The sequence below is a fragment of the Nicotiana sylvestris genome, chromosome 2 (genome assembly GCF_000393655.2).
Source record: "Nicotiana sylvestris chromosome 2, ASM39365v2, whole genome shotgun sequence".
NCBI classification, from domain to species: Eukaryota; Viridiplantae; Streptophyta; class Magnoliopsida; order Solanales; family Solanaceae; genus Nicotiana; species Nicotiana sylvestris.
The window spans coordinates 79,957,768-79,981,812 of NC_091058.1; the positions used below are offsets into that span (position 1 = coordinate 79,957,768).

Consider the following 24,045-nt stretch of genomic DNA (forward strand, 5'->3'; position numbering starts at 1 on the left):
TTTTGTTTGATAGAACTTTTAATTGTCTTTTTAATATTAATGAATTGCTCTAATAAATTTGTGTAATATTAGTTTAAAATATTGTTGCAGCTTAATAATTTTTAAGAAGTAGAATCAGTTGGAAAAATAGGTTTTAGGGGCGACCAATTTTGTCACTAAAAATTAGTATTTGTGGCGACCAATATTGCTACTAAACATAATTACTAATGGTATGATCCCTTTTGTGGCGACTATTGTCGCTGCTAAAGTCCATCATCAGCGGCGACCTACCCCCAAATCTACTTTGTGGTTGCATGTTTTCTTTACTTGTTGTAGTGAGTTAGGTCGCCACAAAATGTATATTTTTGTGGCGACATCCAAGAGTCGTCACAAGTAACATTCAGTAAAGGTTTTACTTGGAGCAACATATTGTCGCTACTAAATGGTTAGTGGCGACTTGTCATGTTTTAGAGTCGCCACTAAAAGCTCGATTTTTTGTAGTGAATTTTATTTGTTCCTACTTATCCATTTCCTCGTAGTATTAATATATATATATATATATATATATATATATATATATATTTAATGTCATGTGACACCGCTTTGATAACGTGCATCCGCCCCTGCTTGTTTATAGTAATTTGGCTCTTAATCCTTTTCGCTAATGGATTATCATATAGGGAAATGAAAGTGTATCGTAGCTACCTTCTTGTTGTTTTATTCTTTCCAACTCTATATATAATCTTGGATCTTCCCTCTGTCTTGTTATGTGCATTCACCTAACGATTCTTTCAAAATGGAATTTGGAATGAGAGATGTAAGGCAGATGCATGTGGCTCTGAGATTCTATGAATACTTCATTTCCTTTAATGCTTTACTAACATGAACATTATTCACAATCATAATTAAAGGAAGATTGCTGTGAATTAGCATGCTACTTTCTTTTTATTCATTTAGATGTTTACCGGGGGATTTGCATTTATACTCGCTTTTTGGGTCACGTTTTAATTTATGCCCGCTTTGCAAAAGAAATTGCAAGCATACCCACTTTTTCGCGTAACTTCAGCATACGAGGTTGAAGCTTTTGTTTTTAACTGGCGAATTTCAGCTCTAGAGCTGAAGTTTTTGTTTTGTAACTGGCGAAAGTTTTTGTTTGTAACTGGCGAACTTCAGCTTTCTTAAAGTTGAAATTTTAACTGTCTTTCCATATGATTCGAACTTCAGCCTTCAAACAAGAACTTTGAAAGCAACAACTATTTAACAAACTTCACTACAACTATTTATCAGAAACTAGTAGAAATCTACAGCTTTGTTTTCAAACAGTGTAGAAACAAGTTATGCAGAACATTCATAATGCAACTTAATAAAGCAAATAGTCAGTTGTCAAAAATTTCTGCCCTTCGTTCCTAAAGTTTCAGCAGATCTTAGAAATACGATCAATATAATTTCAGGATTCTTAAAACCAAGAATCCTATCTTCGAACAAAGGGGTATACGCAATTCCAAAAAAGTAAACCCATATCGTTAAAATGACTTTCCATTGTCTATAAACAATGGAGTGAAAAATAGGAAGGAGTGGCCTATCGGATTGAGGGCGGATAAGGAGAAAGTGAGCTGAAGTTGTTTAAAAAGTGGGTACAAATTAAAACTTTTAAAAAAAATGGGTATAGGTTAAATGAGGGCGACCAAATAGGGCGCCCCGTGCAATTTTTACATGTTTACCTCATGCTTTACAACTTTTTTACTAACCTTGTAATTAATCAATTCTTAAAATTAAAAGGATATTTAGAGAAAAGGTGTAATTCAATTATTCAACCAACATTTATGCTAAATAATTGTTAAAAGACTTTTTAAACACATAAAGGTTTTTCCTCAACTCATGAAAATAGGAAAACAATATCTAAACACTTAAGTATTTCTTATTTAATGCATGCCTAAAGATATTTTGCTTTTTCTAGCTTGGTAATGGTTCATGTCAATAGAACTATATGCCAATCAACCCAAGGGCATAATATGTAAAATTATAATTTGTTTCTACCAAATTAGTATTATTAAGAATTAATTATGACCTGAGACGGCTCAATGAAATGTTAACCGACTTTGAAATCGATACAAATTGTTCAATTACCCATAAGATCCTTAGTGAATAATTAATTCTTCTTGTTTTTAATAGGTTCAATTACCCATATGTATTTTAGTCGGTCAAATATGTGAATATTTTCTCTTTCGGTGAGAATTCCTGAAAAGGAACCAGAGCTAGAAAGAAAAAAACAAGTTGGGAGCAAGGTCATTCTAATAACTTCATTATTCACAAAAAGAAAATAAATAATTGGATCCATAAGATAAAAATTGTTCTTTTGACGGTATTAACATGAAATAAAAAACTTCTTAATTTCATTCAAAACTATGACGCCATCTTTACGTACTCTAATATTTTCTAGTCTTCATTCAACCACCTTTTCTAGAGAGAAGTTAATTCTCAAATTATATTTAAAACTTTCCTCATTTTTCTAATACGTGTATCTTATCTTGGTCACAACTTAAGACCACAGCTAATTATTACGCATTATATATAGTGCGATATTTGGAATTTCATTTGCCTGGTTACAATCAAACAAATCTCCCCATTATGGCAGCTGAAAATGGCAGCACCGCCATTGCACCACCACCTCGCAAAATTGCACTGATCACTGGTATCACAGGCCAAGACGGTTCTTACCTCACTGAATTTCTCATTAACAAAAACTACGAAGTTCATGGCCTTATTCGTAGATCTTCCAGCTTCAATACCCAACGCATTAATCACATTTACATCGACCCGCATAACACCTACAAAGCCCGAATGAAGCTCCACTACGCTGATCTCTCGGACGCTAGTTCTCTTCGCCGTTGGCTCGACATTATCCTCCCCGACGAGATCTACAACCTCGCCGCTCAGTCCCACGTTGCCGTGTCTTTTGAGATCCCTGATTACACTGCTGATGTGGTAGCCACCGGCGCCCTCCGCCTTCTAGAAGCCGTTAGGTCCCACATCTCCGCCACTGGTAGGTCCCACTTGAAATATTACCAAGCCGGGTCATCTGAGATGTTCGGATCTACAGCGCCTCCACAATCCGAATCTACTCCGTTTCACCCGAGATCTCCTTATGCCGTTTCCAAATGCGCTGCGCATTGGTACACAGTGAATTACCGCGAAGCGTACGGGATATTCGCGTGCAACGGGATTTTATTCAATCACGAGTCGCCACGTCGAGGTGAGAATTTCGTGACGAGGAAGATTACTCGGGCCGTAGGAAGAATTAAAATCGGGTTACAAAGCAAGGTGTTTTTGGGAAATTTACAAGCGTCGAGGGACTGGGGTTTTGCTGGAGACTACGTAGAAGCAATGTGGATGATGCTGCAGCAAGAGAAGGCAGATGATTATGTTGTGGCGACAGAAGAGTCCCATACTGTGGAGGAGTTTTTGGAAGTGGCATTTGGGTACGTTGGGTTGAATTGGAAAGAACACGTGGAGGTTGACAAAAGGTATTTTAGGCCTTCAGAAGTTGATAATTTGAAGGGAGATGCGAGTAAAGCCAAGAAAGTGTTGGGTTGGAAACCGAAAGTGGGATTTGAGAAATTGGTGAAGATGATGGTGGATGAAGATGTAGAGTTGGCTAAAAGAGAGAAAGTTCTTGTTGATGCTGGCTATATTGATGCCCAACAGCAACCTTGATCACCTATTGTCGATCGGTTCTATATTGTAGTATTAGATTTCTTTAAATATATTGTGTTGTTAAGAAATAGTAGTTTATTTTGGTGTGATGAGATAATTATTTGTTCTATTTTCATTTTATCATTAGTGGAGTATTTGTTATTTTTACTTGCTCCTATAATAATAGCAAGAGAGAGAGAATATCTTGAGCAGCTCCGCCTTTTCGCCACTTCTCTTTTTGTTCTTTTTTGGCCACTCCGGAAAGGAAAGTGGCGGATTTATGTACTAATTTTTGGTGCTTGAAAATGTTGTTGTTTTGGTTCTTTCACACAATTTTAGAGGACATCTTTCTAGCTTTTTTATTTTTTCACTTTTGTTAAATATTTAATAAATTTGCATGAGTTCTTCTACTTTTTATTAAATTTTTAGAACCGTTGTAGCTTAATTTGTATTCTTTTATCTCTTTCAAGCACTTCTCCACCGAATGTTGTTATACATCAGCGATTCCTCATAATCAAGTGGGAAAAAAATTAAAAAGACGAAACAAGATGGTTGTTTCCTCCTTGTCAAGTGCCAACATAATTTGAATTTAACGTGCTTCAAATGCAATTGCTTCCTGATTCTGATTCATGTGCAATGTATTCCCTTGCTATGTTAAAGCTAAAGATGTATCGAGTGCCAATAAACGAAGAGTTAATACAAGCTCACGAGCAGGGGTGTTCATAAAAATTCGAAAACCCGAACCAAATCAAACCGATACTTTTTGGTTTGATTTGGTTTTGGTTTTGAAATTTAAAAACCGATCAAATTTGGTTTGGATTTGCTTTTAATTAAAAAAAACGAACCAAACCAAATATAGGAGTAGCTATTTTAAATTTAATATTACACCTATATATATGTATACATATACAAAGTTTTAAAAAATTTATAGTAAATATTAATCGTTTGCACATTTAGTACAGTTCTTTACCTTTACATTCTAGTTTAATTGGTAGTTTTCTTTTGTTAAGTGTAAGAATCTATTTCATGTTAAAAAACAATACTATTTTTAATTGAGTCCTTAAATTATTCATCACTATTTGATTCAATTATCATCAATATATCTTGGTAAATAATATATTTCTCAAGGGGCAATTGATTTGATAGTATTACGTTAAAAATGTGGTCGCCGAAATGTATGTTTGGTAGTGTATGTCTTATATTTAAGAAAAAACCAACAAATAACCGAAAAAACCGAAAAACCGACATAAACCGAATCAAGAAAAAACCGACTTAATTGGTTTGGTTTGGTTCTAATATTTAAAAAACCAACTTACTTGATTTGTTTTTTTTTTAGGAAAAAACCGATCCAAACCATGAACACCCCTACTGTGGAGTTCAGTTGCAAACTTGCAACTAATTTCCTGACTGCAATAATTTATTGACTCTACTAAAGCTACAAGTCACTACGCACTACATTACGCGAAATACAATGTGTAAGGTCAATTCCGCGCTGCTACCTTTGTAGGGGACACATTTCAATTGATTTAGTTAGAAAGGAAAAATGCCAGATTTGTCCCTTTACTATAATAAATTATCCACATTTGTCCCTAGTTCTACTATCAGTTCAAATATTTCCTTACCGTTAAGAAAGTAGACAAAATTGTCCCTAACCCTAAGAGAGATCCCTCCTTCTCTTTGACTGCTAACTAGGCAAATTAAAAAACTCATACCCATTACCCGATCGAACACATTTCCCTCTTAAAACCCGTTTCTTCTTCCACCCCACCCAAAACGACCTCCAACTACCATCACAATCCTAAAGCAAATGATTTTCCATCAATGTGAAGCTTCCTCAACAACTTCAATGCCTAAGCAAATACCCAGATGATACACCAAATCATCTAGTATTCTTGAGGAGGAAGATTGGCCTCTAGGCCCTTTTGGGGTTCCTAGTATTTTTGGGTTAAAAAAATCTATTTTTTTTTTTGTGCTATTGGTTTCCATAGTAACAAGGGTTTTGGCTAATCAGGTCAGATAATAGGTCTTTTGAATTTGGGTTTTTTTAATGTGCCTAGTTGGCAGTCAAAGAGAAGGGTCCCGATGCCACGTTGGATTTCTGTTAGGGTTAGGGACGATTTTGTCTACTCTCTTAACAATAGGGACGTATTTGGATGGATAGTAAAACTAGGGACAAACATGAATAATTTACTAAAGTAGAGGGATAAATCTAGCCTTTTTTCCTAGTTAGAATCTGAAAATACCAAGTCAAATCCATAAAGAATATTGGTACAAGACGAGTACATTTGGTAGTATGTAGTACATCTTTTTTGTCTAAAGAAACTTCTTCATATTAGGTTTAGTAAAACTATGTTCTACCCTCCTGCCCTTAATTCTAAAATTTTCATGTTTATTTCATCGAATGTTTATTACAATGTAGCCTTATTTTAGCATTCAATGTTACCTGCCTGATAAGCTCCGCAATTTATTTACAAGGAAAAACTAGAATCAGCATACTATTCTATTTAAACGTCTTTCACCGTCCAATTAAATTCTCAAATTCACACAGCTCCTGAGTGTCCATAGGAAGAGATTTGTCATAATAAGGAAAATAAATAAATAAAGCATCAAGGCAATTAATCTTAATATTTCAAGTGCGAATTAATGAACAGTCAATACCAGTTGAGAAGTAGACTGTAGATCCACGTGCTTCCAATGCAATTAAATTCCCTGACTATGTTTCCTGTGCAATTAATTTCCTGAGTGTGCTTGAACTACCAGTCAGTTGGACAAAAGATACAATTGTGGGTCATGATGCTTAAACAAGTTATGTACACCAGGGATAGAGACATTTTATAAGCTCCAACCCAGCCTTCGCACTATTGCCTTTCATCTGCTTCAGCTTGCAGAGTAGTATGTATGCTACTGCAATTGCTTCCTGTATCAGAGGAAGCTGCTGTAAGTGGTTTGATAGACGATCGAAGTGATTCAGGTCCTTCTGCAGCAATCCTCTTGCACAATGCATCACAATTACTGATTACCTCCGTCAACCTCCCTTTTAACTCCCCAAGTTCAACCTGCAAACCATGTACTGCATGCAATTCAAACATCGAGTTAAAAAACAGCATTCCCTTGCTAGATTAAATATCTGGAATCAGATATCATATGGACAACCATTTAACTTTATTCTAGATCCCCACACTATAGTAACCCTAGTGATTCCCTTGGGCATTTCTACTTTCTTCTACTCTCCGAGATTGTTAATCATAATACCTTCTGATAGACCCAATTCAAAGAAAATACCTTCTGATAGATGCTGTGAGGTGGTTTTCATTGCAGAAACAGAGTAATTGAAACGTTGAAGCAGCTTAACAGCCAACGCATCTGCAACTTCTATCTTGTTCTCTATTTCTTCCTGCAGCAATATCCAAAGAATCTACTTAAAAAATATATCCTAGCTCTTCTATTCACTTGAAGAAGAACTACAACAAACAACAAAAGCTCGAACACATGATGAAGAGCTTCACATGCTAGCATATGTAGGCTAACACCTTGAACATAGGACTTAATGTAATGAAAAGAGCTTCGAAATCCTAGTGTCAAAAAGCCACCTCCAAATTGACTATAACTTTTGATTCTCTTCGAAGGAAGCACTTTGCAAATGGTATACCATCTGTGTAACACAAGCGATACTACGGGAGGTGGCAAGACAATTCTCAACCAAGGTACAATGGAACAAATAATAATGTAGCTGTGATCAAACATAAAACTTTGCACTATCTTTACCCACCTTTTAAAATCTCAGAGTTGATGATGTGCACTTGTTGATTTAAAAGGATAGTCTATCACGGACCTAGAGGGCTTTTAATTTTAATGACCAACTTTGGGAATTTATATGCCCGAAAAGTTGAGGAATATCAAGTAATCAGATAGACAAGATTTTGAGGCAGCTGCTCCTTTACTTGTTAGTTCTAGAATCAAGTTCCAGAGAACCCAAATCAATCTAATCACCCACTTCTACATAGTAAATACAATTAGGATGATAGGATCAGTAACTGTTTAACAATTCTGAGCATCCATGCAACTTCTATGGCGAACATGATGACTATTGGGGTGATAATCCACCTTCCACCTCATCACCAGCCTCGGCTAACAGTAGTTACCTGACCTTAATTTATTTGCAAGAGTACCATACAAAGTTCAGACCACAGCTTTGACTCAAAAGGATACTGATAAGTGATAACTTCTATCCCCCCCCCCCCACCTTAATAAGAAATGACCCAAAAAACTACCATGTTTTGAGACTGGAAATTGCACTAAGAATAGATTTTGTTGTGTAATTACATAGTCTAACTCAAACTGACACAAAGGTGCATTTCGTAGACCTGTTCTAGATCCACTTTTTTTAAGGAAACGGTGAATGGCTACTGAAGCGTTGAGTGACCGTTACACATGATAATAACTGAGCAAACCTGTCTTTTACAGATCTTCTGGGCCTTCTCCTCTTGCCACTGGCGATATACAGAGAAGAGCTCAAGTAGAATTTTTGGATCTACACAGCCTACAAGAACAAAGAAAGGAATATCAATATTTCACCAGCAGGATAAGAGAAAACTTCTAATTATTCCTGATGACAATTGTTGAAAATAAAAAATTATAGTGCAACAGGGATTGAAGAAAGTGCTGGTCAAATGCTACCACTGCTGTGATGGAGGGCGGTTGACGGCCATGGGAGCCTGGAAGAGTGGTGGGGATAGCGTTATGTGGACAGCGACATCGGACTGTATAAGGGAGGCGGCTAGAGAGGTGTTAGGGGTCTGGAAGGGTTACTCTGGCGGGCACCGAGGTGATTGGTGGTGGAATGACGTGGTCCAGGGTAAATAGGAAGCAAAGAAAGCGGCATACCTTAAGCTAGTGGAGAGCATCGACGAGGAGCAGAGGAGAGCGAACAGAGAAAGATATAAGGAAGCTAGGAGGAAGGCGAAATTAGCGGTCACGGAGGCTAAGACTGCTGCGTTTGGTCGGCTGTATGAGAAACTGGGGGGCAAAGGTGGAGACAAAAAGTTATTTCGGCTGGCCAAAGCGAGAGAGAAGAAGGCTCGTGACCTGGATCAAGTGAGGTGCATCAAAGATGATAAAGGTCGTGTATTGATGGAAGAGACCCAGATTAAGCAAAGATGATAGTCGTACTTTCATAAACTTCTGAATAAAGAGGGGGACGGAAACATCGTGTTAGGGGCAGTGTTGTGAAGAGCGTGAAGCGAGGAAAAGCGACAAACCCCTTTTCGCTTAAAGCGTGAAGCGAGAAGTGAAGCGCTCACTTTTTTGGAGTGAACCGGAATTAAAAAAAATACTAAAATAAATATTACATAGACAACACATGTTACACATGTAACTACATACAACACTTGTAACTGCTAATACTAAAAAGTTGGCAGCTAGACTAAGAACGAAAGATGCACCGAAGAAAAAAAAAAATTGGCAGCATTTCGCTGCAATTTTAAGGACTGAAACAAAAATAAAAAGAAGAAGAAGGGAATGAGAAAAAGAAGAAGAACTGAAGGGAAAAAAATTTTGGTAGCATTTCACTACTATTTTTAGCACTGAAATGAAAAGAAGAAGAGGAAGAAAACATACCTTGGCTTGAACTTTAAGAAGAAGAGTGCTGAAAATTGAAACCCTAGTCGTTGCTTGCTCTGCTGCTCGCTGATTTTGTAAAAAAGACTGAGCTTTTTTATTTTTCAGTGACTTAAAAGCGAGAAGCGAGCGCTTTCGTCGCTTCTCGCTTTTTTGGCAAAAGCGGACGCTTCAACGACCTACCTGTTACGCTTCACCCTACTGAAGCGACACAGTGGCCGCCTCGCTTCGCTTCAGCGCTGAAGCGAGCGCTTTTCACAACACTGGTTAGGGGAATTGGGGCACTCCGAGGGTCACCAATACTTTAGTTAATGTAGGCGTATTAAGGTTGAGGAGGTCGTGGGAGCGATGCGTAAGATGAGTCGGGGCAAAACGACAGGACCAGACGAGATTTCAGTAGAATTTTGGAGGTATGTGGGTAGAGCAGGCTTGGAGTGGCTGACTGGGCTGTTTAATGTTATTTTCAAGACGAAGAGGATGTCAGATGAGTGGAGGTGGAGTACGATGATTCCGCTGTACAAGAACAAAGGTGATATCCAGAACTATAACAACTATAGGGGTATCAAGTTACTAAGTCATACCATGAAAGTTTGGGAGAGGGTGGTTGAAGGTAGGGTAGGAAAGGCGGTGTCTGTATCAGAAAATTAGTTCGGGTTCATGCCGGGTCGTTCTACTACGGAAGCTATCCACCTTATCAGGAGGTTGGTAGAACAGTACAGAACAGAGATAGGAAGAGGAATTTGCACATGGTATTTATTGACCTAGAGAAGGCGTATGACAAGGTCCCGAGGGATGTTTTTTGGAGATGCCTGGAGGTGAAAGGTGTGTCGGTCGCTTATATTAGGGCGATAAAGGATATATATGATATAGCTAAGACTCGGGTTAGGATTGTGGGAGATGACTCAGAGCCTTTTCCGGTGGTTATGGGGTTACACCAAGGATCTGCGCTCAGCCCGTTCTTATTTGCCCATGCCCTGGCGATGGACGACTGACACATCATATTCGGGGAGGGGGGGTGTCATGGTGCATGTTGCTCGCTGATAATATAGTTCTGACTGATAAAACGCGAGGCGACGTTAATGAGAGACTGGAGGTATGGAGGCAGGCCCTGGAGTCTAAAGGTTTCAAGTTGAGTAGGACCAAGACGGAATATTTGGAGTGTAAGTTCAACAATGTGTCGGGGGAAGCGGACGTGGAAGTGAGGCTTGACTCACAAGTCATCCCTACGAGAGAGAGTTTCAAGTACCTAGGGTCAATTATCCAGGGAGGTGGGGAGATCGACGGGGATGTCACGCATCGTATCGGGGTGGCGCGGGGTGGGGAGGTTAGCGTCTGGAGTCCTATGTGACAAGAATGTGCCACCAAACTTAAAGGTAAGTTATATAGAGTGGTGGTTAGATCGTCCATGTTGTATGGGGCTGAGTTTGGCCAGTCAAGAATTCACATATCCAAAAGATGAAAGTAGCAGAAATGAGGATGTTGAGATGGATGTGCGGGCACATTAGGCTAGATAAGATTAGGAATGAAGATATTCGGGAGAGGGTGGGCGTGGTTCCCATGGACGACAAGATGCGGGAAGCGAGGTTAGATGGTTCGGGCACGTGGGTGTGAACGGTTGGCTTTGGCAGGTTGGAGAAGAGGTAGAGGGCGACCTAAGAAGTATTTGGGCGAGGTGATCAGGAAGGACATGGCGCGGATTCAGATTTTCGACACATGGCCCTTGATAGAAAGGTGTGGAGGTCGAGCATTAAGGTTGTAGGTTAGGGCGTAGTCGAGCGTTTTTCCTCGTTGTACCAGCTAGTCTGATAGTGTTTTGTCATGGACTGCTAGCGGTTTTTGTTGTGTTTCACACTTTTTTTTTAATTATTATTATTATTGCCCATCCATTTATTTGTTGTCTCTTACGGTGCTAATATTATTTTTCTGGTTTCTGTTGTTGTTACGGATCTATTGTCTCTGAGCCGAGGGGCCCCCAGAAACAACATCTTTACTCCTCCGGGGTAGGGGTAAGTCTGCGTACACTCTACCCTCCCCAGACCCCACTAGTGGGATTCTACTGGGTTGTTGTTGTTGTGGTTGTTATTTTAAGCTTCTTTGGTATCTCTTTAGGTGAAGACCATTCCCTTTTCTTTTGATAAGTTAGACATACCCACCCTTGTGGGAGTGATTACTTAGATAACAAAAGTAAATTGATTAGTTTTGTAGCTTTAGATACTACAAACAAGTTTAGTCATTCAGATTTGCTTAAAGGCGATTAGACTCATCAAAAGGGAGCTAGTTCGATGAAAAGACATGTATATATGATCTCATTCAGGATCTCCAAAATCTGCAGAGATTCCAATAATGAAAATAATAGGGATCATAAACTGGAGCAGCAAATCTGTGGACACTGCCAGAGATGAGGCTTCAGCCAATAGAACCAAATGGAGTATAGGAATGATGGAAAATCTGAATTTGATAAAAAATACTTCAGCCAATAGAACCAAATGGAGTATAGGAATGAGGGAAAATCTGAATTTGATAACAAATTGAATATAGGAGAATCTAAGCCTGATTACCAACTTAATATGGGCAGTATTGGGAAAATCATATACACAAGAGAAGCAAGCAAGACAAAGTGGCAATAAATCGTCTACTATCAACCTCGTTCTAGGAGATGTTGTTCTCTATTTTAACTCAAAGACAGCTCTGTGTCTGCTAATTTTACAAACACCCTTCATTTGATGACGTTATATACAGAAAATCTGTGACTTAAGTTGTCGTCATGGGTGCCCAAAGACATTTGGTGATTAACCACTTCATCAGCAAGGTCAAACCTGCCGCTCTCATGCTTAACCCCCAAGTATAATCAAGAATTAAACTGCATAGTATCTTGATGTGTTTAAAGAGCGAAAACCGCAAAAGGCGAAAACCGCAAAAGGCGAAAAGGTCCCGGGGGTTCTAAGCGAAAAGCGAGAAGTGAAGGGCAAACTTTACAGAAAACTAAATAACACCATACATATATGATATTTGGTACTAGAATAATCAAACTTAAATAAGAAACAAACATTTCAACATCCAATATACAACAACATTGATATTAATCCAACTCTTCAAAGTTGATATCAAGTAGGGAAATCACAAGTGACTAAAGAAAGTAGCACATAAACATCTAGGTGTGTCTAAAAGCTTAACACCCTAACCAAAAGAATCATAGTAGAGAAATGAGAACTCATGCCAAACATAATGGACACGGGAAGAGAAAGCACAATATAAGCTAGCACGATCAAGAGAGGAGGGGTAAAACTTGAACCAAATTATGTGTATTAAAGACAATTTTCAGCAAGTTTTGACAGGAGATAGTGAGAACAAAAAGAGAGATGAGAATGTTATTTCGATCAATTGCCTAAGACAAATTATGAGGATACCTTACATTTGGGACAAATTGAAACCTTGACTACACTCATAAATTAGGTATACTAGAGAAAAGGAAGACATGAAAAATCTGAGGATAAAAGGCATGTGGTCCAAATGGTATCACAACATACTTTTGTTAATGCCTTGAAGAAGTTGGTGTATGGCCAACCAAGTTACTCAATGTTATATTAAACAAAGAGTAGCTTGTTCTGGTATATGACAATGGAGGGAGATATTCAAAGATGTGGAACTGTTGTGTCATTAAAATGAAACTCTGGAAGAGAGCGATAGGCCATAATCTTGGAGACGTTACAAGGGTGAAAACGAATCAATAGTGTGGCTCTATGCCTAATGTAATATTTGTAGGACGAAATTTAACTGACTCTCTCTACTTCCTTTTTTTCTTCCTTTTATTAAAGCTTGATATATTCTCTTGATTTGTTGTTCATTTGAGGAACTCTAAAGTACTTTTAATGTTGGAGTAACACCACCATAGTCCGCTTGCATCACAATGTTTCAAATATTAGCAGGCACAGGTCAAATACCTTTATTCGAAGAGGACGATGGTTTTCTCACCAGAATGTCAGTCAGGCTACTCTCAGCCGGCAGCGATTTCAGTATTGGAGCAGCCTACTCATAGACGCAACGAATTTAGATAAATTCACACAGTAAGTGATGGCTTAATAGCTAGCAAAACAAATATTCTGAAGTTAGCGAAAGAGAGCTTACAATTTTGAGAGATTTTAGCCTCTCCAAAATAGGATCAACGCCTTCTACACGCTCGGAAACTGTAGTGATCTCATCGATTGGCCTCTGCACTCACGAGAAAATTAAAATTAAACAAGGAAAAAAGCGAACAATTTGAACTGAGATTCATAGAATTTATTGAAGTTGAAAAAGTACTTGTGAGCTGGAGAGAATTGATTCCGATGCACCCATTGATAGGGTACAGCACCTATGTTGAGCAGCGATTAACAACACCTAGAGTTCGAGTGAAATCTTTCCGTCGGACGAACAGAAAAACTGAAATTTTTAACGGCCAAAGCTTCCCCTGTCGTCTGTCTTTTTCTCGGAAGCAGGTGTATGCCGAAAGGCCGTTCATAAATGAGCCTGAGATGGGTCAAAATACTCAATATAGCCACTCTTGTTGGTGATGCCACATGCTGTTATCGATCTGTTTTTCTTTCTCTTTTCTTTTTTCCCTAAAGAATCAATTTTTAATTATTTTCGTACAAGCACTATATGCAAATTTTTCTTTCTTTATTTAATGTGAAGAAATGCAAATTATTCAATCCACACAAGAGTCAATACAAGAAAGATATACTAAGAGACAAGTTTTATTTTCAAAGATTACACAAATGAAAAATAAAAGTTTGTCGCCAAAGAAATAGGAGTATTGTGAATTTAGAGATTAACTGACGCGTTACTGAGGTTTGTTATGGTTATAGATAATAGGCCTATATTAGCTGCGAGCAAAGAATTGGCACACACTTCTGTCAGGTCATTATTTTGTATTTGTTTCCTCTATCAATAAAAATGGTGCCATTTAATTTCATGTATTATTGCTAACACTATACCACAAGCAAATTCTATTTGACGTGGAAGATCATTTTCCAGGTGAGTCAATACGTAGAAAAGATTCATAGAGAACGACTAAACAAGCAGAAGAGCGTGTTCGATACGGGCAAAATGCTAAAAATACACCGGCTTGCACACGTCTTAGCCATTTGTTCGCCATATTCGCTGTCTAGGCAAAGCTATTTGTCACCCAAATCACCATATTCATTTGAATATATTTTGATAAAAGCAAATTACATGATATGTGGCCGTTCTGATAAGATGAATTGGAACTCTGAGACAGAGACAGAGCTAAAAAATGTGAATGAATAGCTATTAGCTGTATATATCCTGCACAGTTTTAAAGTACAAGTTCTTTCATCCACAACACACTTCCCCAACAATGCCTTCTACAAGTTTTGAGGTCCCAATCCAACGTGCATACAGAAGCTATTTTAATGTGCTGTAGCGGTTTGTACCATGTTTAGCCCAATGATCCTTCAGGTCAAGTGGAACAGAGAGGTCATAACCTTGACCAGCAAGACGATTAAGCAATTTACTGAAGGCACCACCACTCATCTTTCTGCCACCCACCCGGGAATAGCGTTTGTTTGATATTTGAGGTAACGGGTACATAGATATGGTAGTTGTGCAGCAGGCTGATTGCCACCCACCATGACCCCATTTGTAGCATGGCTGAGGAGTCCCAGTACAGGAGCAAACTGGCACTGGCATGGCAGACTCATCAAAATTGATTTGGTTCAAACCCAAGTTATCTTTCCATGATGTGAGCTGCATATCTCCCTCCTTATCACTATCCAACTCTTGCAGATTTACCCAATCATCTGATGATGTAGAAATGACCTGCATATTCAAACTTTCTGCGCCAATTTTACCCTGCCTTGGTATCTTGGCTTGCTTATTGTGTCTGCTCTCTTTAGGTCGCCTGACCTTTTTAGGATTCTTTGCTTCAGAAGTATCCGTGCCTTTCAAGTAGCCGGCTGTGGGATCTTCCGTTGAACCATGAGCTGCTTCAGCTATGGTTTTATGCATTTGTTGTTGGTTATAAATGTGTTTTGCACCAGTTTCAGTGTCATTTCCTGGTGAATCTGGAACCACATTGTTGTCATTTATAGAGCTCTCCCCTAATCGAAGAGCAGCAATGGCATCATCTCTTTCTTGTATCGCAGCATTACGCTCTGCAAGAGCTGCATCCCTCTGAAGCATTGCCATGTCTCGCTCTGCAAAAGCCCTTTTTCTCTCCTCTAGTGCCATATTCCGTTCACGGATGGCAGCATCCCTCTCGGCCATGATGGCCATGTAAGTCTTTATAGTAAAGTTATTGTGGTCCTTTATTAAAGAAAGAATCATTAAGCATATACATAATCAGATCATTATAGTTTAATACAGTAGCCTGTTCATGAAAATTATTTTAGTTGCCAGCTAAGTGACAGCATTATGGTACATAAGTAGGTTCTACCAGTTTTCTCTTTGGTTTGTTAATCTAGAATAGGTTCAGTCAGGTCTTATTAATTCGCAGTGGTAAGTGAAGTCTAAAAGATTTCTAAATCAATTACTGATAGTTGCTGCAATTGTAAGATATATATTTAAAGTTCCTTAAACAGAGGTACTTGCAGATTCCTTCTCAGAAATATTTAAACCTTCTCAAAAAAGGTACTTGCAATTTTTTTCTGTTTCTTATGAAAACAAGTCAACATTACCAAACATTCACCTGATACAGAAAAATGCAAAATCCAAATATAAAAGTATGGCATCATACCATCATATCATTCAGGAGAAAAGGCAAATGCTAGAAACCCATCTTGAATGTGGCCTTTCTGCAGAAATATAAGATAAAATACTTTATATAATAATCTCAAAGCAACCAAAGTTGTAGACAAATGAATGCGACACATCAGTCACAAACCCAATATTATTGATTTCAAGCTTTCCTAGAGACGGGAACTTTATCTCATCTCCATCTGTTCTATCTAACATTACTCATGATTAAGTCCCCCCTTATGCCAAGAAATAAGGAAAGCGAACACAGGTTTCCACATAAAAAGCAGTTCTTTCTTTTACCATCTATGACTTGATAAAGAAGTACAGACAAACACAGATCAAATTCCTTTTTTTTAATAACCGTGGTATTCGAGCCAACTTGCACGCACTTTGACTAATTCCACGGGATACCTGCTACCTCCAACTAGCAAACCCAGATCAAATTTTTAACAAGAACATGAACATGGCAATATTAAGTTTCCTTCCCACTTTATCTATTTAATGTTACTTGCTACTAATTCCCAACTCTATAGGCGATTTAGCTAGGGATAGAACGAAATGAAAACAAAAGATCCAGAAAAAATAGTTGAGATTTAAGTTAGTTATTGGTGTAGGGCTAAGTGTTGAAATTTAGATAATTTCTAATTTGTCTTGAAAAGGAAAATCATCTATTATCAAAATGAAATAGACTTGAGTAGAACGAAACTGATATAGAATATTGATATATTCAAGCCCTACTAATTTGAGATTAAGACATAGTTGATTGAATATTATGCAAAGAAACCAAGGAAGCAAACATAGGTTTCCCCAACCCAAAGCTAGTCTATTTTCTTATCTCTAACTAGGTAAGTAAGGACAAACTGAACTAGCATGCTTTACTAGTATGACAATATCACTCGCAGAAATATTACTAAACGAAAAAAAAAAAAAAGTTACCTGTTGTAGAAATAATAAGAACTTATGCCGCAATCAACAAAGTTGAGTTCAGCTACATTAATCCTCTATAACCAACAACAATAACAAGTTAACAACAACTATGTCTCAATCCTAAACTAATTGCAGTCAATTATGAGAACTTCCTATATCTCCTCCTATCTTTCTCACACTTGTGACAACTCCTTTATGCTTATCCTTTACGGAATGTACATCTGATAAGAATTCCAAACTTCTCCAACACCACCAACGCACCCAGCTACAGACTTTTCCTGACACTTTATTGTATTGATATTACTTTATTGTATGATATAGGTAGTAGTGACTGATTCCACAGCTAGAACCCGTGACCTATAGGTCACACGAAGACAACTTTACTGTTGCTCCAAGGCTCGTGTCTTATTGTATGTTGTTCTAGGTCAACAAATATATCACGTGAAGCAGAGGAAGAATGATCTCTTTCTTCTTATCCTTACAAATATTCATCAATCTTTTTAGGAAAAAATAGGAGATGTTAAAGATCGATCGAACATAAATCCAAATTGGTTCTCACACACCCTTGTAATGTCCCTAAGTCTATGTTCCATTGCTCTTTCGAAAAGTTCGATAGTATGACACATAAGTTGAATTCTCTATAGCCATTCCACTTTATTAGGCCCTAAATCATTCCAATACTACTTTGTTTATAAATAATTTTCCTTTTATTAGGAGTTGCTTAGATTTTGAGATTCTTTAAATCTCACACTTATGACTACAATATCAATAAGCACAATATTGATAAGTCTTTTAGCATATCAAAGAAACTCATGGTAAACATCGTAACTAAGGTCAAAATAACACCCATAAGTAACCTCTCGTCGCAACAAGTCTATATTTATTACCTACATGAATCCCCTTTCTTTCACTAGTGCTCTGTCCTAAGCTAAAAATTTAACATCGGTTCCGGTCGCCCTACACAACATTTCCACCTAGTCACTGTTTAGCAATGCCAATCATCATAATATCACACCTATAAACCAGTGCCCATGAAGGTCTACTAGAACATTGTCAAATTATATCAGGCAATCTTCTCTTATTACACCCTCCATGTGTACTACTTGCACCCTCACAAATGGATCATTTTAATCTTGTCAAATATTCATAATTACACATCCATCTTGCATGTTGAGACACTCATGTTTAGATATTTTAGCCTTCGATGCCTAATATTCACTTTCATCTAACATTGTTGGTCTCACCAATGTTCTATCGAACTTGTCTTTTACTTAGTTAAGTATCTTTTTATTGCATAGTACCTCTCGTATCATTCCTCCGTTCTATCAATTCTGTTTTAATTGCATGTGTTCCATTTTCATTTATTAAGTGATTCTCCTGAAGTCTGAGCCTAAATATCTGAATACTATAACAAAGCAAAGTCTAAGCTCTATGATATGAGAGCAAGGCTAAGCAAACACTTAGGTTCAACAAGCAGTAGAAGCAACATAGCAAGAGAATAAATTTCGCTAAGTCAACCAAGAAACTTCATTGTATTTCTATAGGTACAACGTGTAAATCTAATGAAACCAATAAAGACCGCCCCTTTACTGTTCAAACAACCTAATCCTTGAGGTCAACCACACCTCTTCGCCTCTTAAATCAACATTTTAGAAGAAGAACTGACTTTCTAAGTGAAATTTTAACGATGCATTGATGTAGAACAAGCTAGAGCAACTCATATCAAATGTGAGATACACAAATTAGATCAGAAGCTAGATTTTACAAGTCGGAGCAAACAAGAATTAGAAACCACCAAAATGCAGTTTGAATTAGCGAAATGAAGTAGGAAATTGAACAGATCAAACAATAGAAACATGAAATAGGAAACATCATTGGAACTAAGCTTACCAGAGGGAGAGGGGAGAGGAGCTGAGCGAGAATATTGATTACAACCGATGCAGAGCTGAGATTCGATGCCAAAAGCCCTCTTTCTGTTGTCTTTTTATCTTTTCCTCTTTGTTCTTTTTTTTTTTAATTTTTTTTTTGTTCAGCTGATAGATTCAGAAGAAGATGCTTATGCACTATCCAATCTCAAAATTGAGATTTAAACGCCGTCGTTTGTCATTACAGGACGACTAAACTGCGTCGTTTGGGGATTGACTCGTTGCTGGCCTGCAACAACCCGGATCAGGTACCAGGCATGAACAATCATGTTCGAATTTGAGCTGCGTCAATCCCAAGATTTATACGTGAATTACGGAATGGTCCTTAAAGTAAATTGTTTGCGGCAGTTGACCCACTTAACTATATTAAAATATTCAGTATACCCTTGTTACTTCTTTTTCATTTTTAAGATCAAGTGACTGGCTCTTGAGTCTTGACTACTGAAATTCTAATGTGGATGTTTTTACTTCTTTTTTCATTTTAAGATCAATTAACTGGCTCTTGACCACAAGTTATTCTCATTTGTCCCTTTTATTATGCTTTGCCTCTTGATAAAATGAAAGTACTCGTTTAAATGATATAATTGTTTTCATGGGGATCAGTTGACTGAAAACATTATTTAGATTCATTGGATTCACGTATTACTATATATTTAGATAATGTCTTACTTGAGCAACAATAAAGTTGCTTTCAGTATAGTCGATTTGAGTTGTATATCCTATGACTCTTCCTTCCAATTTATATCAATCTATACTAGTTACAGAGTTCAAGATAAAAAAAATATTTTTGAAAGGATTAAATATATCCTTCTACTATCCAAAATAATTTAAATTTATTCTTCGTTTCACTATCAGTGTATTTAAACTCCTACCGTTATACTTTTGGTTAAAATTATCCTTAATTCTAACAGAGGGACACGTGCCAGCTTAGTAACAAAAGGACCACCCCCAAGTTTTTACACCTGATCCAATTAAAATCCACCCTAATTTTGTACTCGTACCCGACTCAAATTTCCACTTAAATCGACAAAACCTCAAGAACATCTGATGCCAAAATTCAACAATCTTCCGGCGTCGATGCTGCTTCGGATACATCCGATGCCGAGTTCGGTTTGTTAGACAGATTTTATTTTCCCAATTGACCCACTCTATCATAAACACAATCACAAATCACAAATTTATTTAAGTGTTGACCAACGAAGCAACATGTATAAGGGTTTGATTAATCGGAAAATAAAATTGTTTCCTAGTTCGATGAGGAATTTGTGATTGTGCTTTGTTAGGGGAGACGTGAGGCACAAATTTGATATGAGCAAAAGAAACTTTGGTGATAAAATAAAAAATAAATATATTGAAACCCATCCTAAAAGAAAATTAACTTTTGTGATTTCGAAGACAGTGATAGTTGGGTCTCAAAATTGAAGATAGGTGCTACAAGATGAGCAGCCGCACAAAAAGAAAAGGGGTCATCTTCTTCCACCGAAAGCAGCGGCAACTAAAACACTCACGAACTCATTTTCATTTTTCTCTCATTGTAACAGTTTTCTTTTTAACTCCATTGAACAGTTTTTAACTCCATTAAAGACCTCACATCATCCTAAAATACCATGACCAAAGCTCACTCACACGCAGCGGCTCCGCCGAACCACCCCCATTTCGCCGCCGTGAATTCGATACACCACCATTGCAGCTCTTTTGATTTGTTGGAATTTTGAAGGTTGTTTGAGTTGTGAAGCTACGCATTATTAAAAAACTGATTTCAAACTATTGTTGTTGTCTGAAATTAACTTAGACCAAAATGTTAAGAGTTTTATTTGGAGATATTCTTTTGATTTTTGTTTTTTTGTCAAAACTCATAGTGATAGTGGGGAATTGAGTCCGGTCTGGGTACAAAATTCGGGTGGATTTTAATTGGATCCAGGTGTAGAAACGCGGGGTGGGTCCTTTGTTCCTAAACTGCCACGTGTCCCTCCGTTAAAATTAAGGATAATTTTGACCCAAAGTATAACGGTAGAGGTTCAAACATACTGATAGTGAAACGAGAGGTAAATTTAAATAATTTTTGATAGTAGAAGGATATATCTGACCCTTTTCCGAATATATAATGAAGAAGAATCAACCCAAATAATCGCTCACCTAATTGCTTAAACTAAAAATAGCCGGTGAAAGTATAATATATGCACAATTTATGTATTATGTGTTTATAATTATGTATAATTAACAAATAACTTATATATATAGCTAGAAAAAGTAAATAATAGATATATATGGCATTTGTGTAAAGATCCCTAAAATGAAATACATATATTTTGTGTGACTATAAATCATTGCATAAAAGTAAAATATTTTCAAATATGAAAAGGGATTTTTTTTTACATGAACTAAAATTGAAATAAATTCATATAAATTGAAACAGATAGAGTATACGTAATATTTTTCAAAAACAAGTATACGTATATAAGTATATAAGAAATACGCACATGCAATCACAACTCACAAAATAACAAGGGTGTAACATCATGAATTTATCCATTACAACAGTAAAGCAATATAAGAGACGTGCAAAAGAAGAAGAAAAAAAAAACTAATATGTTGTCATTCACTTTAAAAAACTAGAATAGGCCCTGAACATCTTCACTCTCCGCACTTCTTTTTTTTTGGCCAACGGACGAACTTATATTGATTTAAATTGTGACATTACAAAGAGCTTGTTGTAATATATTACAAAAATTATAATCAAAATGGTGATCGTTGGAGTGACCACTTTTTAAAAAGGTCGGACGGTAGGACAAGTTGGTTGGGCACGTAGTCTTCACAGATCTTGGGTATGCAGTGCCTTGTTTATCAGCCAAAAGATGTGGTAGCAAAAAACTTGGTGGTTGGGCGAAGATTATTGTGTAGTCTCCCACATTGACAGTAGAACCATTCTAAGCAAGATTATTGTTAGCTTATATGGGTCCACCAAATTGTAGAGTACCTGGTCCTCTACAAGTTTCTGCTGAGAGCACTTAGTAAAGCAGTAAGTAAATGAGGCAGAGGATTTTTACGTGGAAAAATCCCGCACAAGGGGACCAAAAAACCACGACCTACACCTGTAGGCTTTTAACTTTACTAACTTGTAATCTTACCTATTACAAGCCACTTTACAATACTTCCTATTGTAAAGGATTTACTCAACTAACTTGTGGTACCTTTACCACAAGCCATTTTATGACTATCTAGTTACAAAGACTTTTTCTAACTTGTGGTTCTATCACCACAAGCCACTTTGTAATTCTACAATTAAAAAGACTTTTCTTTATGACTAAATCTAGTCACAACCTAAACTCAGCGAGTTTAAGGATTTATAAGAGGATTCCTAATTAGTATGCTTCTAAGTAAGCGATTTAGGAGATATAGTAAGTACAATAACAAGGCTACAACTCAACTAGGACAACAACAATCAATCTTTTTGGAACTGGTCCGTAGTGGCGTTCAACCTTGTTCTTCAAGTTTGAGAGGATGATTTTTCTGTTTTTGCAAAAGGCTTGAATGAGAAACAGAAACCTTCCAGTGATGTCCATGTATAAGGCTTCATCATGTACATCTTGATCACATCACTTGAAGTGATGTGAGTGCTTCTTTGGTTAGAGAATGAGTGGGCTGGCAGTATATTGCAGTACGGCAGAAATAGTGCCGTCAATCACTTCAGTTCCAGCTGTGTCCAAATGACTCTGTACTGCCACATAGGAACCACAGGAGCATCAGGTCCTTGTTTGGTTCCTAGCTCCTGAATCTGTAGCAGTTCATCCTTAGCCGGGATCCGCTCCAGTTTGCAGCAATCCAGGTAGGTCAGGTTCCCTATCTGGTTCTGATCAGTAAGTTTGTTAGATCATCAAAACATAAGGTAAGAGTATATAAGATCTATCAATTTTCCCCTTTTTGATGATGACAAACTTAAACAGTTATAAGTTCACAATTAAGACAGCAAAGAGCAGTGTCAAAGAGTTCCCCCTAAGACGATGCCTTAATCTTTCAATTTTTCAATTTATATATAAGAACTAGTTCCCCAATGTGGTTCCCCCTTAGTCCGATACTTTTTCCCCCTTTTGGCATCATTAAAAAGAATAAAAGCACAAAGAAGCCCAGGCAAGCTAACTCATGCCACATATGTGCACACTAGCATGAGGAAAAATAAAACACAAAGAGAAAGTACTAGACAAAATAAAAGAGGATTTATATTAATAAGTTTTTTTAATATGCCTCTTCCTTTGAAAAAGGATGAGGCAGCATTTGGACTTGATCACGAGAGCAGTAGTAGTAGTACATCCCAACCACACAAAACAACAACAAAAACTTCCATCAACCATCAACAAGGAAACAAAAAGGAATAGGAACATATCCAGATAACTGATAACTGGTCACTGAAGGGAAACTTAGGGGCACTAGGAGAAAAGGCTTGGAAGATGCAGCAAGTGTCTGGAGAACAAGGTCTATTCGGGCATTTTCTGACTTTTGCTCGTTGAGCAGTTCAGCCTTCAGGTTCTCAACTTGTGTCCCGAGGTCAGCATTTTCTTGGGTCAAACAGATTAGCTCATCATTCGAAATGGGAACCGCTCAGGCTTGCTGGCCTTCCAGGATAGCATTCTTGGCCTTCAATCGACGTATTTCCTCAGCTGCACTGTTTTAGGCATTGATGAGCTAAGACACAGTTGAAATGCTTCCTACACCCCCATATTTCTCAATACACTCGCACTCTTCCAAGGTTGTCTGTGAGAATGTCTGCTTACGGGTCCCTACTTTACCTATTCCCAGTGGAACCTCAAAGTATTTGAACACTTGCGTGAGCAAGAATCCATAGGGAAGCCCGTGATTTCCATCCTTAAAATCCGCCACTTTCTGTATGTGCTCAATCATTATGGCAGGCAAACTCAGAGGGTTAAAACTGTCCAATTGCTCTATTAAGAATAGATCAGATTTGGAAGTGACACATCGCCTTTCTGCTCGAGGCAACAGAACTTTGTTAACCAGCTCAAACAACAACTGGTAGACAGGAAGTAGTGCTTTCTTATGGACCTGGTCCCCCTTCTGATTAGAATTATCTTTCACGACTGCATTGCGGAAGTTGTATTGACAGACATCTCGTACACTAGACACCCCAACTATAGGAACCTGTAGAATTTCCCCAAGC

At 37.6% G+C, this 24,045-nt stretch overlaps 3 protein-coding genes across 3 annotated transcripts; 1 reads left to right on the forward strand and 2 right to left on the reverse strand.

The window, feature by feature from the left end:
* The first annotated feature begins 2,485 nt into the window (after positions 1 to 2,485).
* LOC104237202 (GDP-mannose 4,6 dehydratase 1) lies at positions 2,486 to 3,888 on the forward strand. The gene has a single exon (XM_009791311.2). The coding sequence runs from the start codon at positions 2,608 to 2,610 to the stop codon at positions 3,691 to 3,693; it is 1,086 nt and encodes a 361-aa protein (XP_009789613.1). The 5' UTR covers positions 2,486 to 2,607; the 3' UTR covers positions 3,694 to 3,888.
* A 2,282-nt stretch (positions 3,889 to 6,170) lies between these two features.
* LOC104237201 (uncharacterized) lies at positions 6,171 to 13,860 on the reverse strand. The gene is made up of 6 exons (XM_009791310.2): positions 13,588 to 13,860; positions 13,414 to 13,497; positions 13,230 to 13,314; positions 8,124 to 8,212; positions 6,955 to 7,066; positions 6,171 to 6,742 (listed from the first exon to the last, which is right to left on the reverse strand). The coding sequence occupies exons 1-6, from the start codon at positions 13,621 to 13,623 to the stop codon at positions 6,531 to 6,533; spliced, it is 618 nt and encodes a 205-aa protein (XP_009789612.1). The 5' UTR covers positions 13,624 to 13,860; the 3' UTR covers positions 6,171 to 6,530.
* A 584-nt stretch (positions 13,861 to 14,444) lies between these two features.
* LOC104237200 (barley B recombinant-like protein D) lies at positions 14,445 to 19,148 on the reverse strand. The gene is made up of 3 exons (XM_009791309.2): positions 18,841 to 19,148; positions 16,022 to 16,079; positions 14,445 to 15,591 (listed from the first exon to the last, which is right to left on the reverse strand). The coding sequence occupies exons 2-3, from the start codon at positions 16,025 to 16,027 to the stop codon at positions 14,692 to 14,694; spliced, it is 906 nt and encodes a 301-aa protein (XP_009789611.1). The 5' UTR covers positions 16,028 to 16,079; positions 18,841 to 19,148; the 3' UTR covers positions 14,445 to 14,691.
* Between the last annotated feature and the right edge of the window lie 4,897 nt (positions 19,149 to 24,045).

Coding starts and splice junctions, on each gene's coding strand:
- LOC104237202 (XM_009791311.2), top strand. CDS start 2,608: ATGGCAGCTGAAAATGGCAGCACCGCCATTGCACCACCACCTCGCAAA.
- LOC104237201 (XM_009791310.2), bottom strand. CDS start 13,623: ATGGGTGCATCGGAATCAATTCTCTCCAGCTCACAA. Junction 8,213..13,229: donor ATCGTCCTCTTCGAATAAAG/GTATTTGACCTG, acceptor TTGTTCTTGTAG/GCTGTGTAGATCCAAAAATT. Junction 7,067..8,123: donor AGAAGATCTGTAAAAGACAG/GTTTGCTCAGTT, acceptor ATATTGCTGCAG/GAAGAAATAGAGAACAAGAT.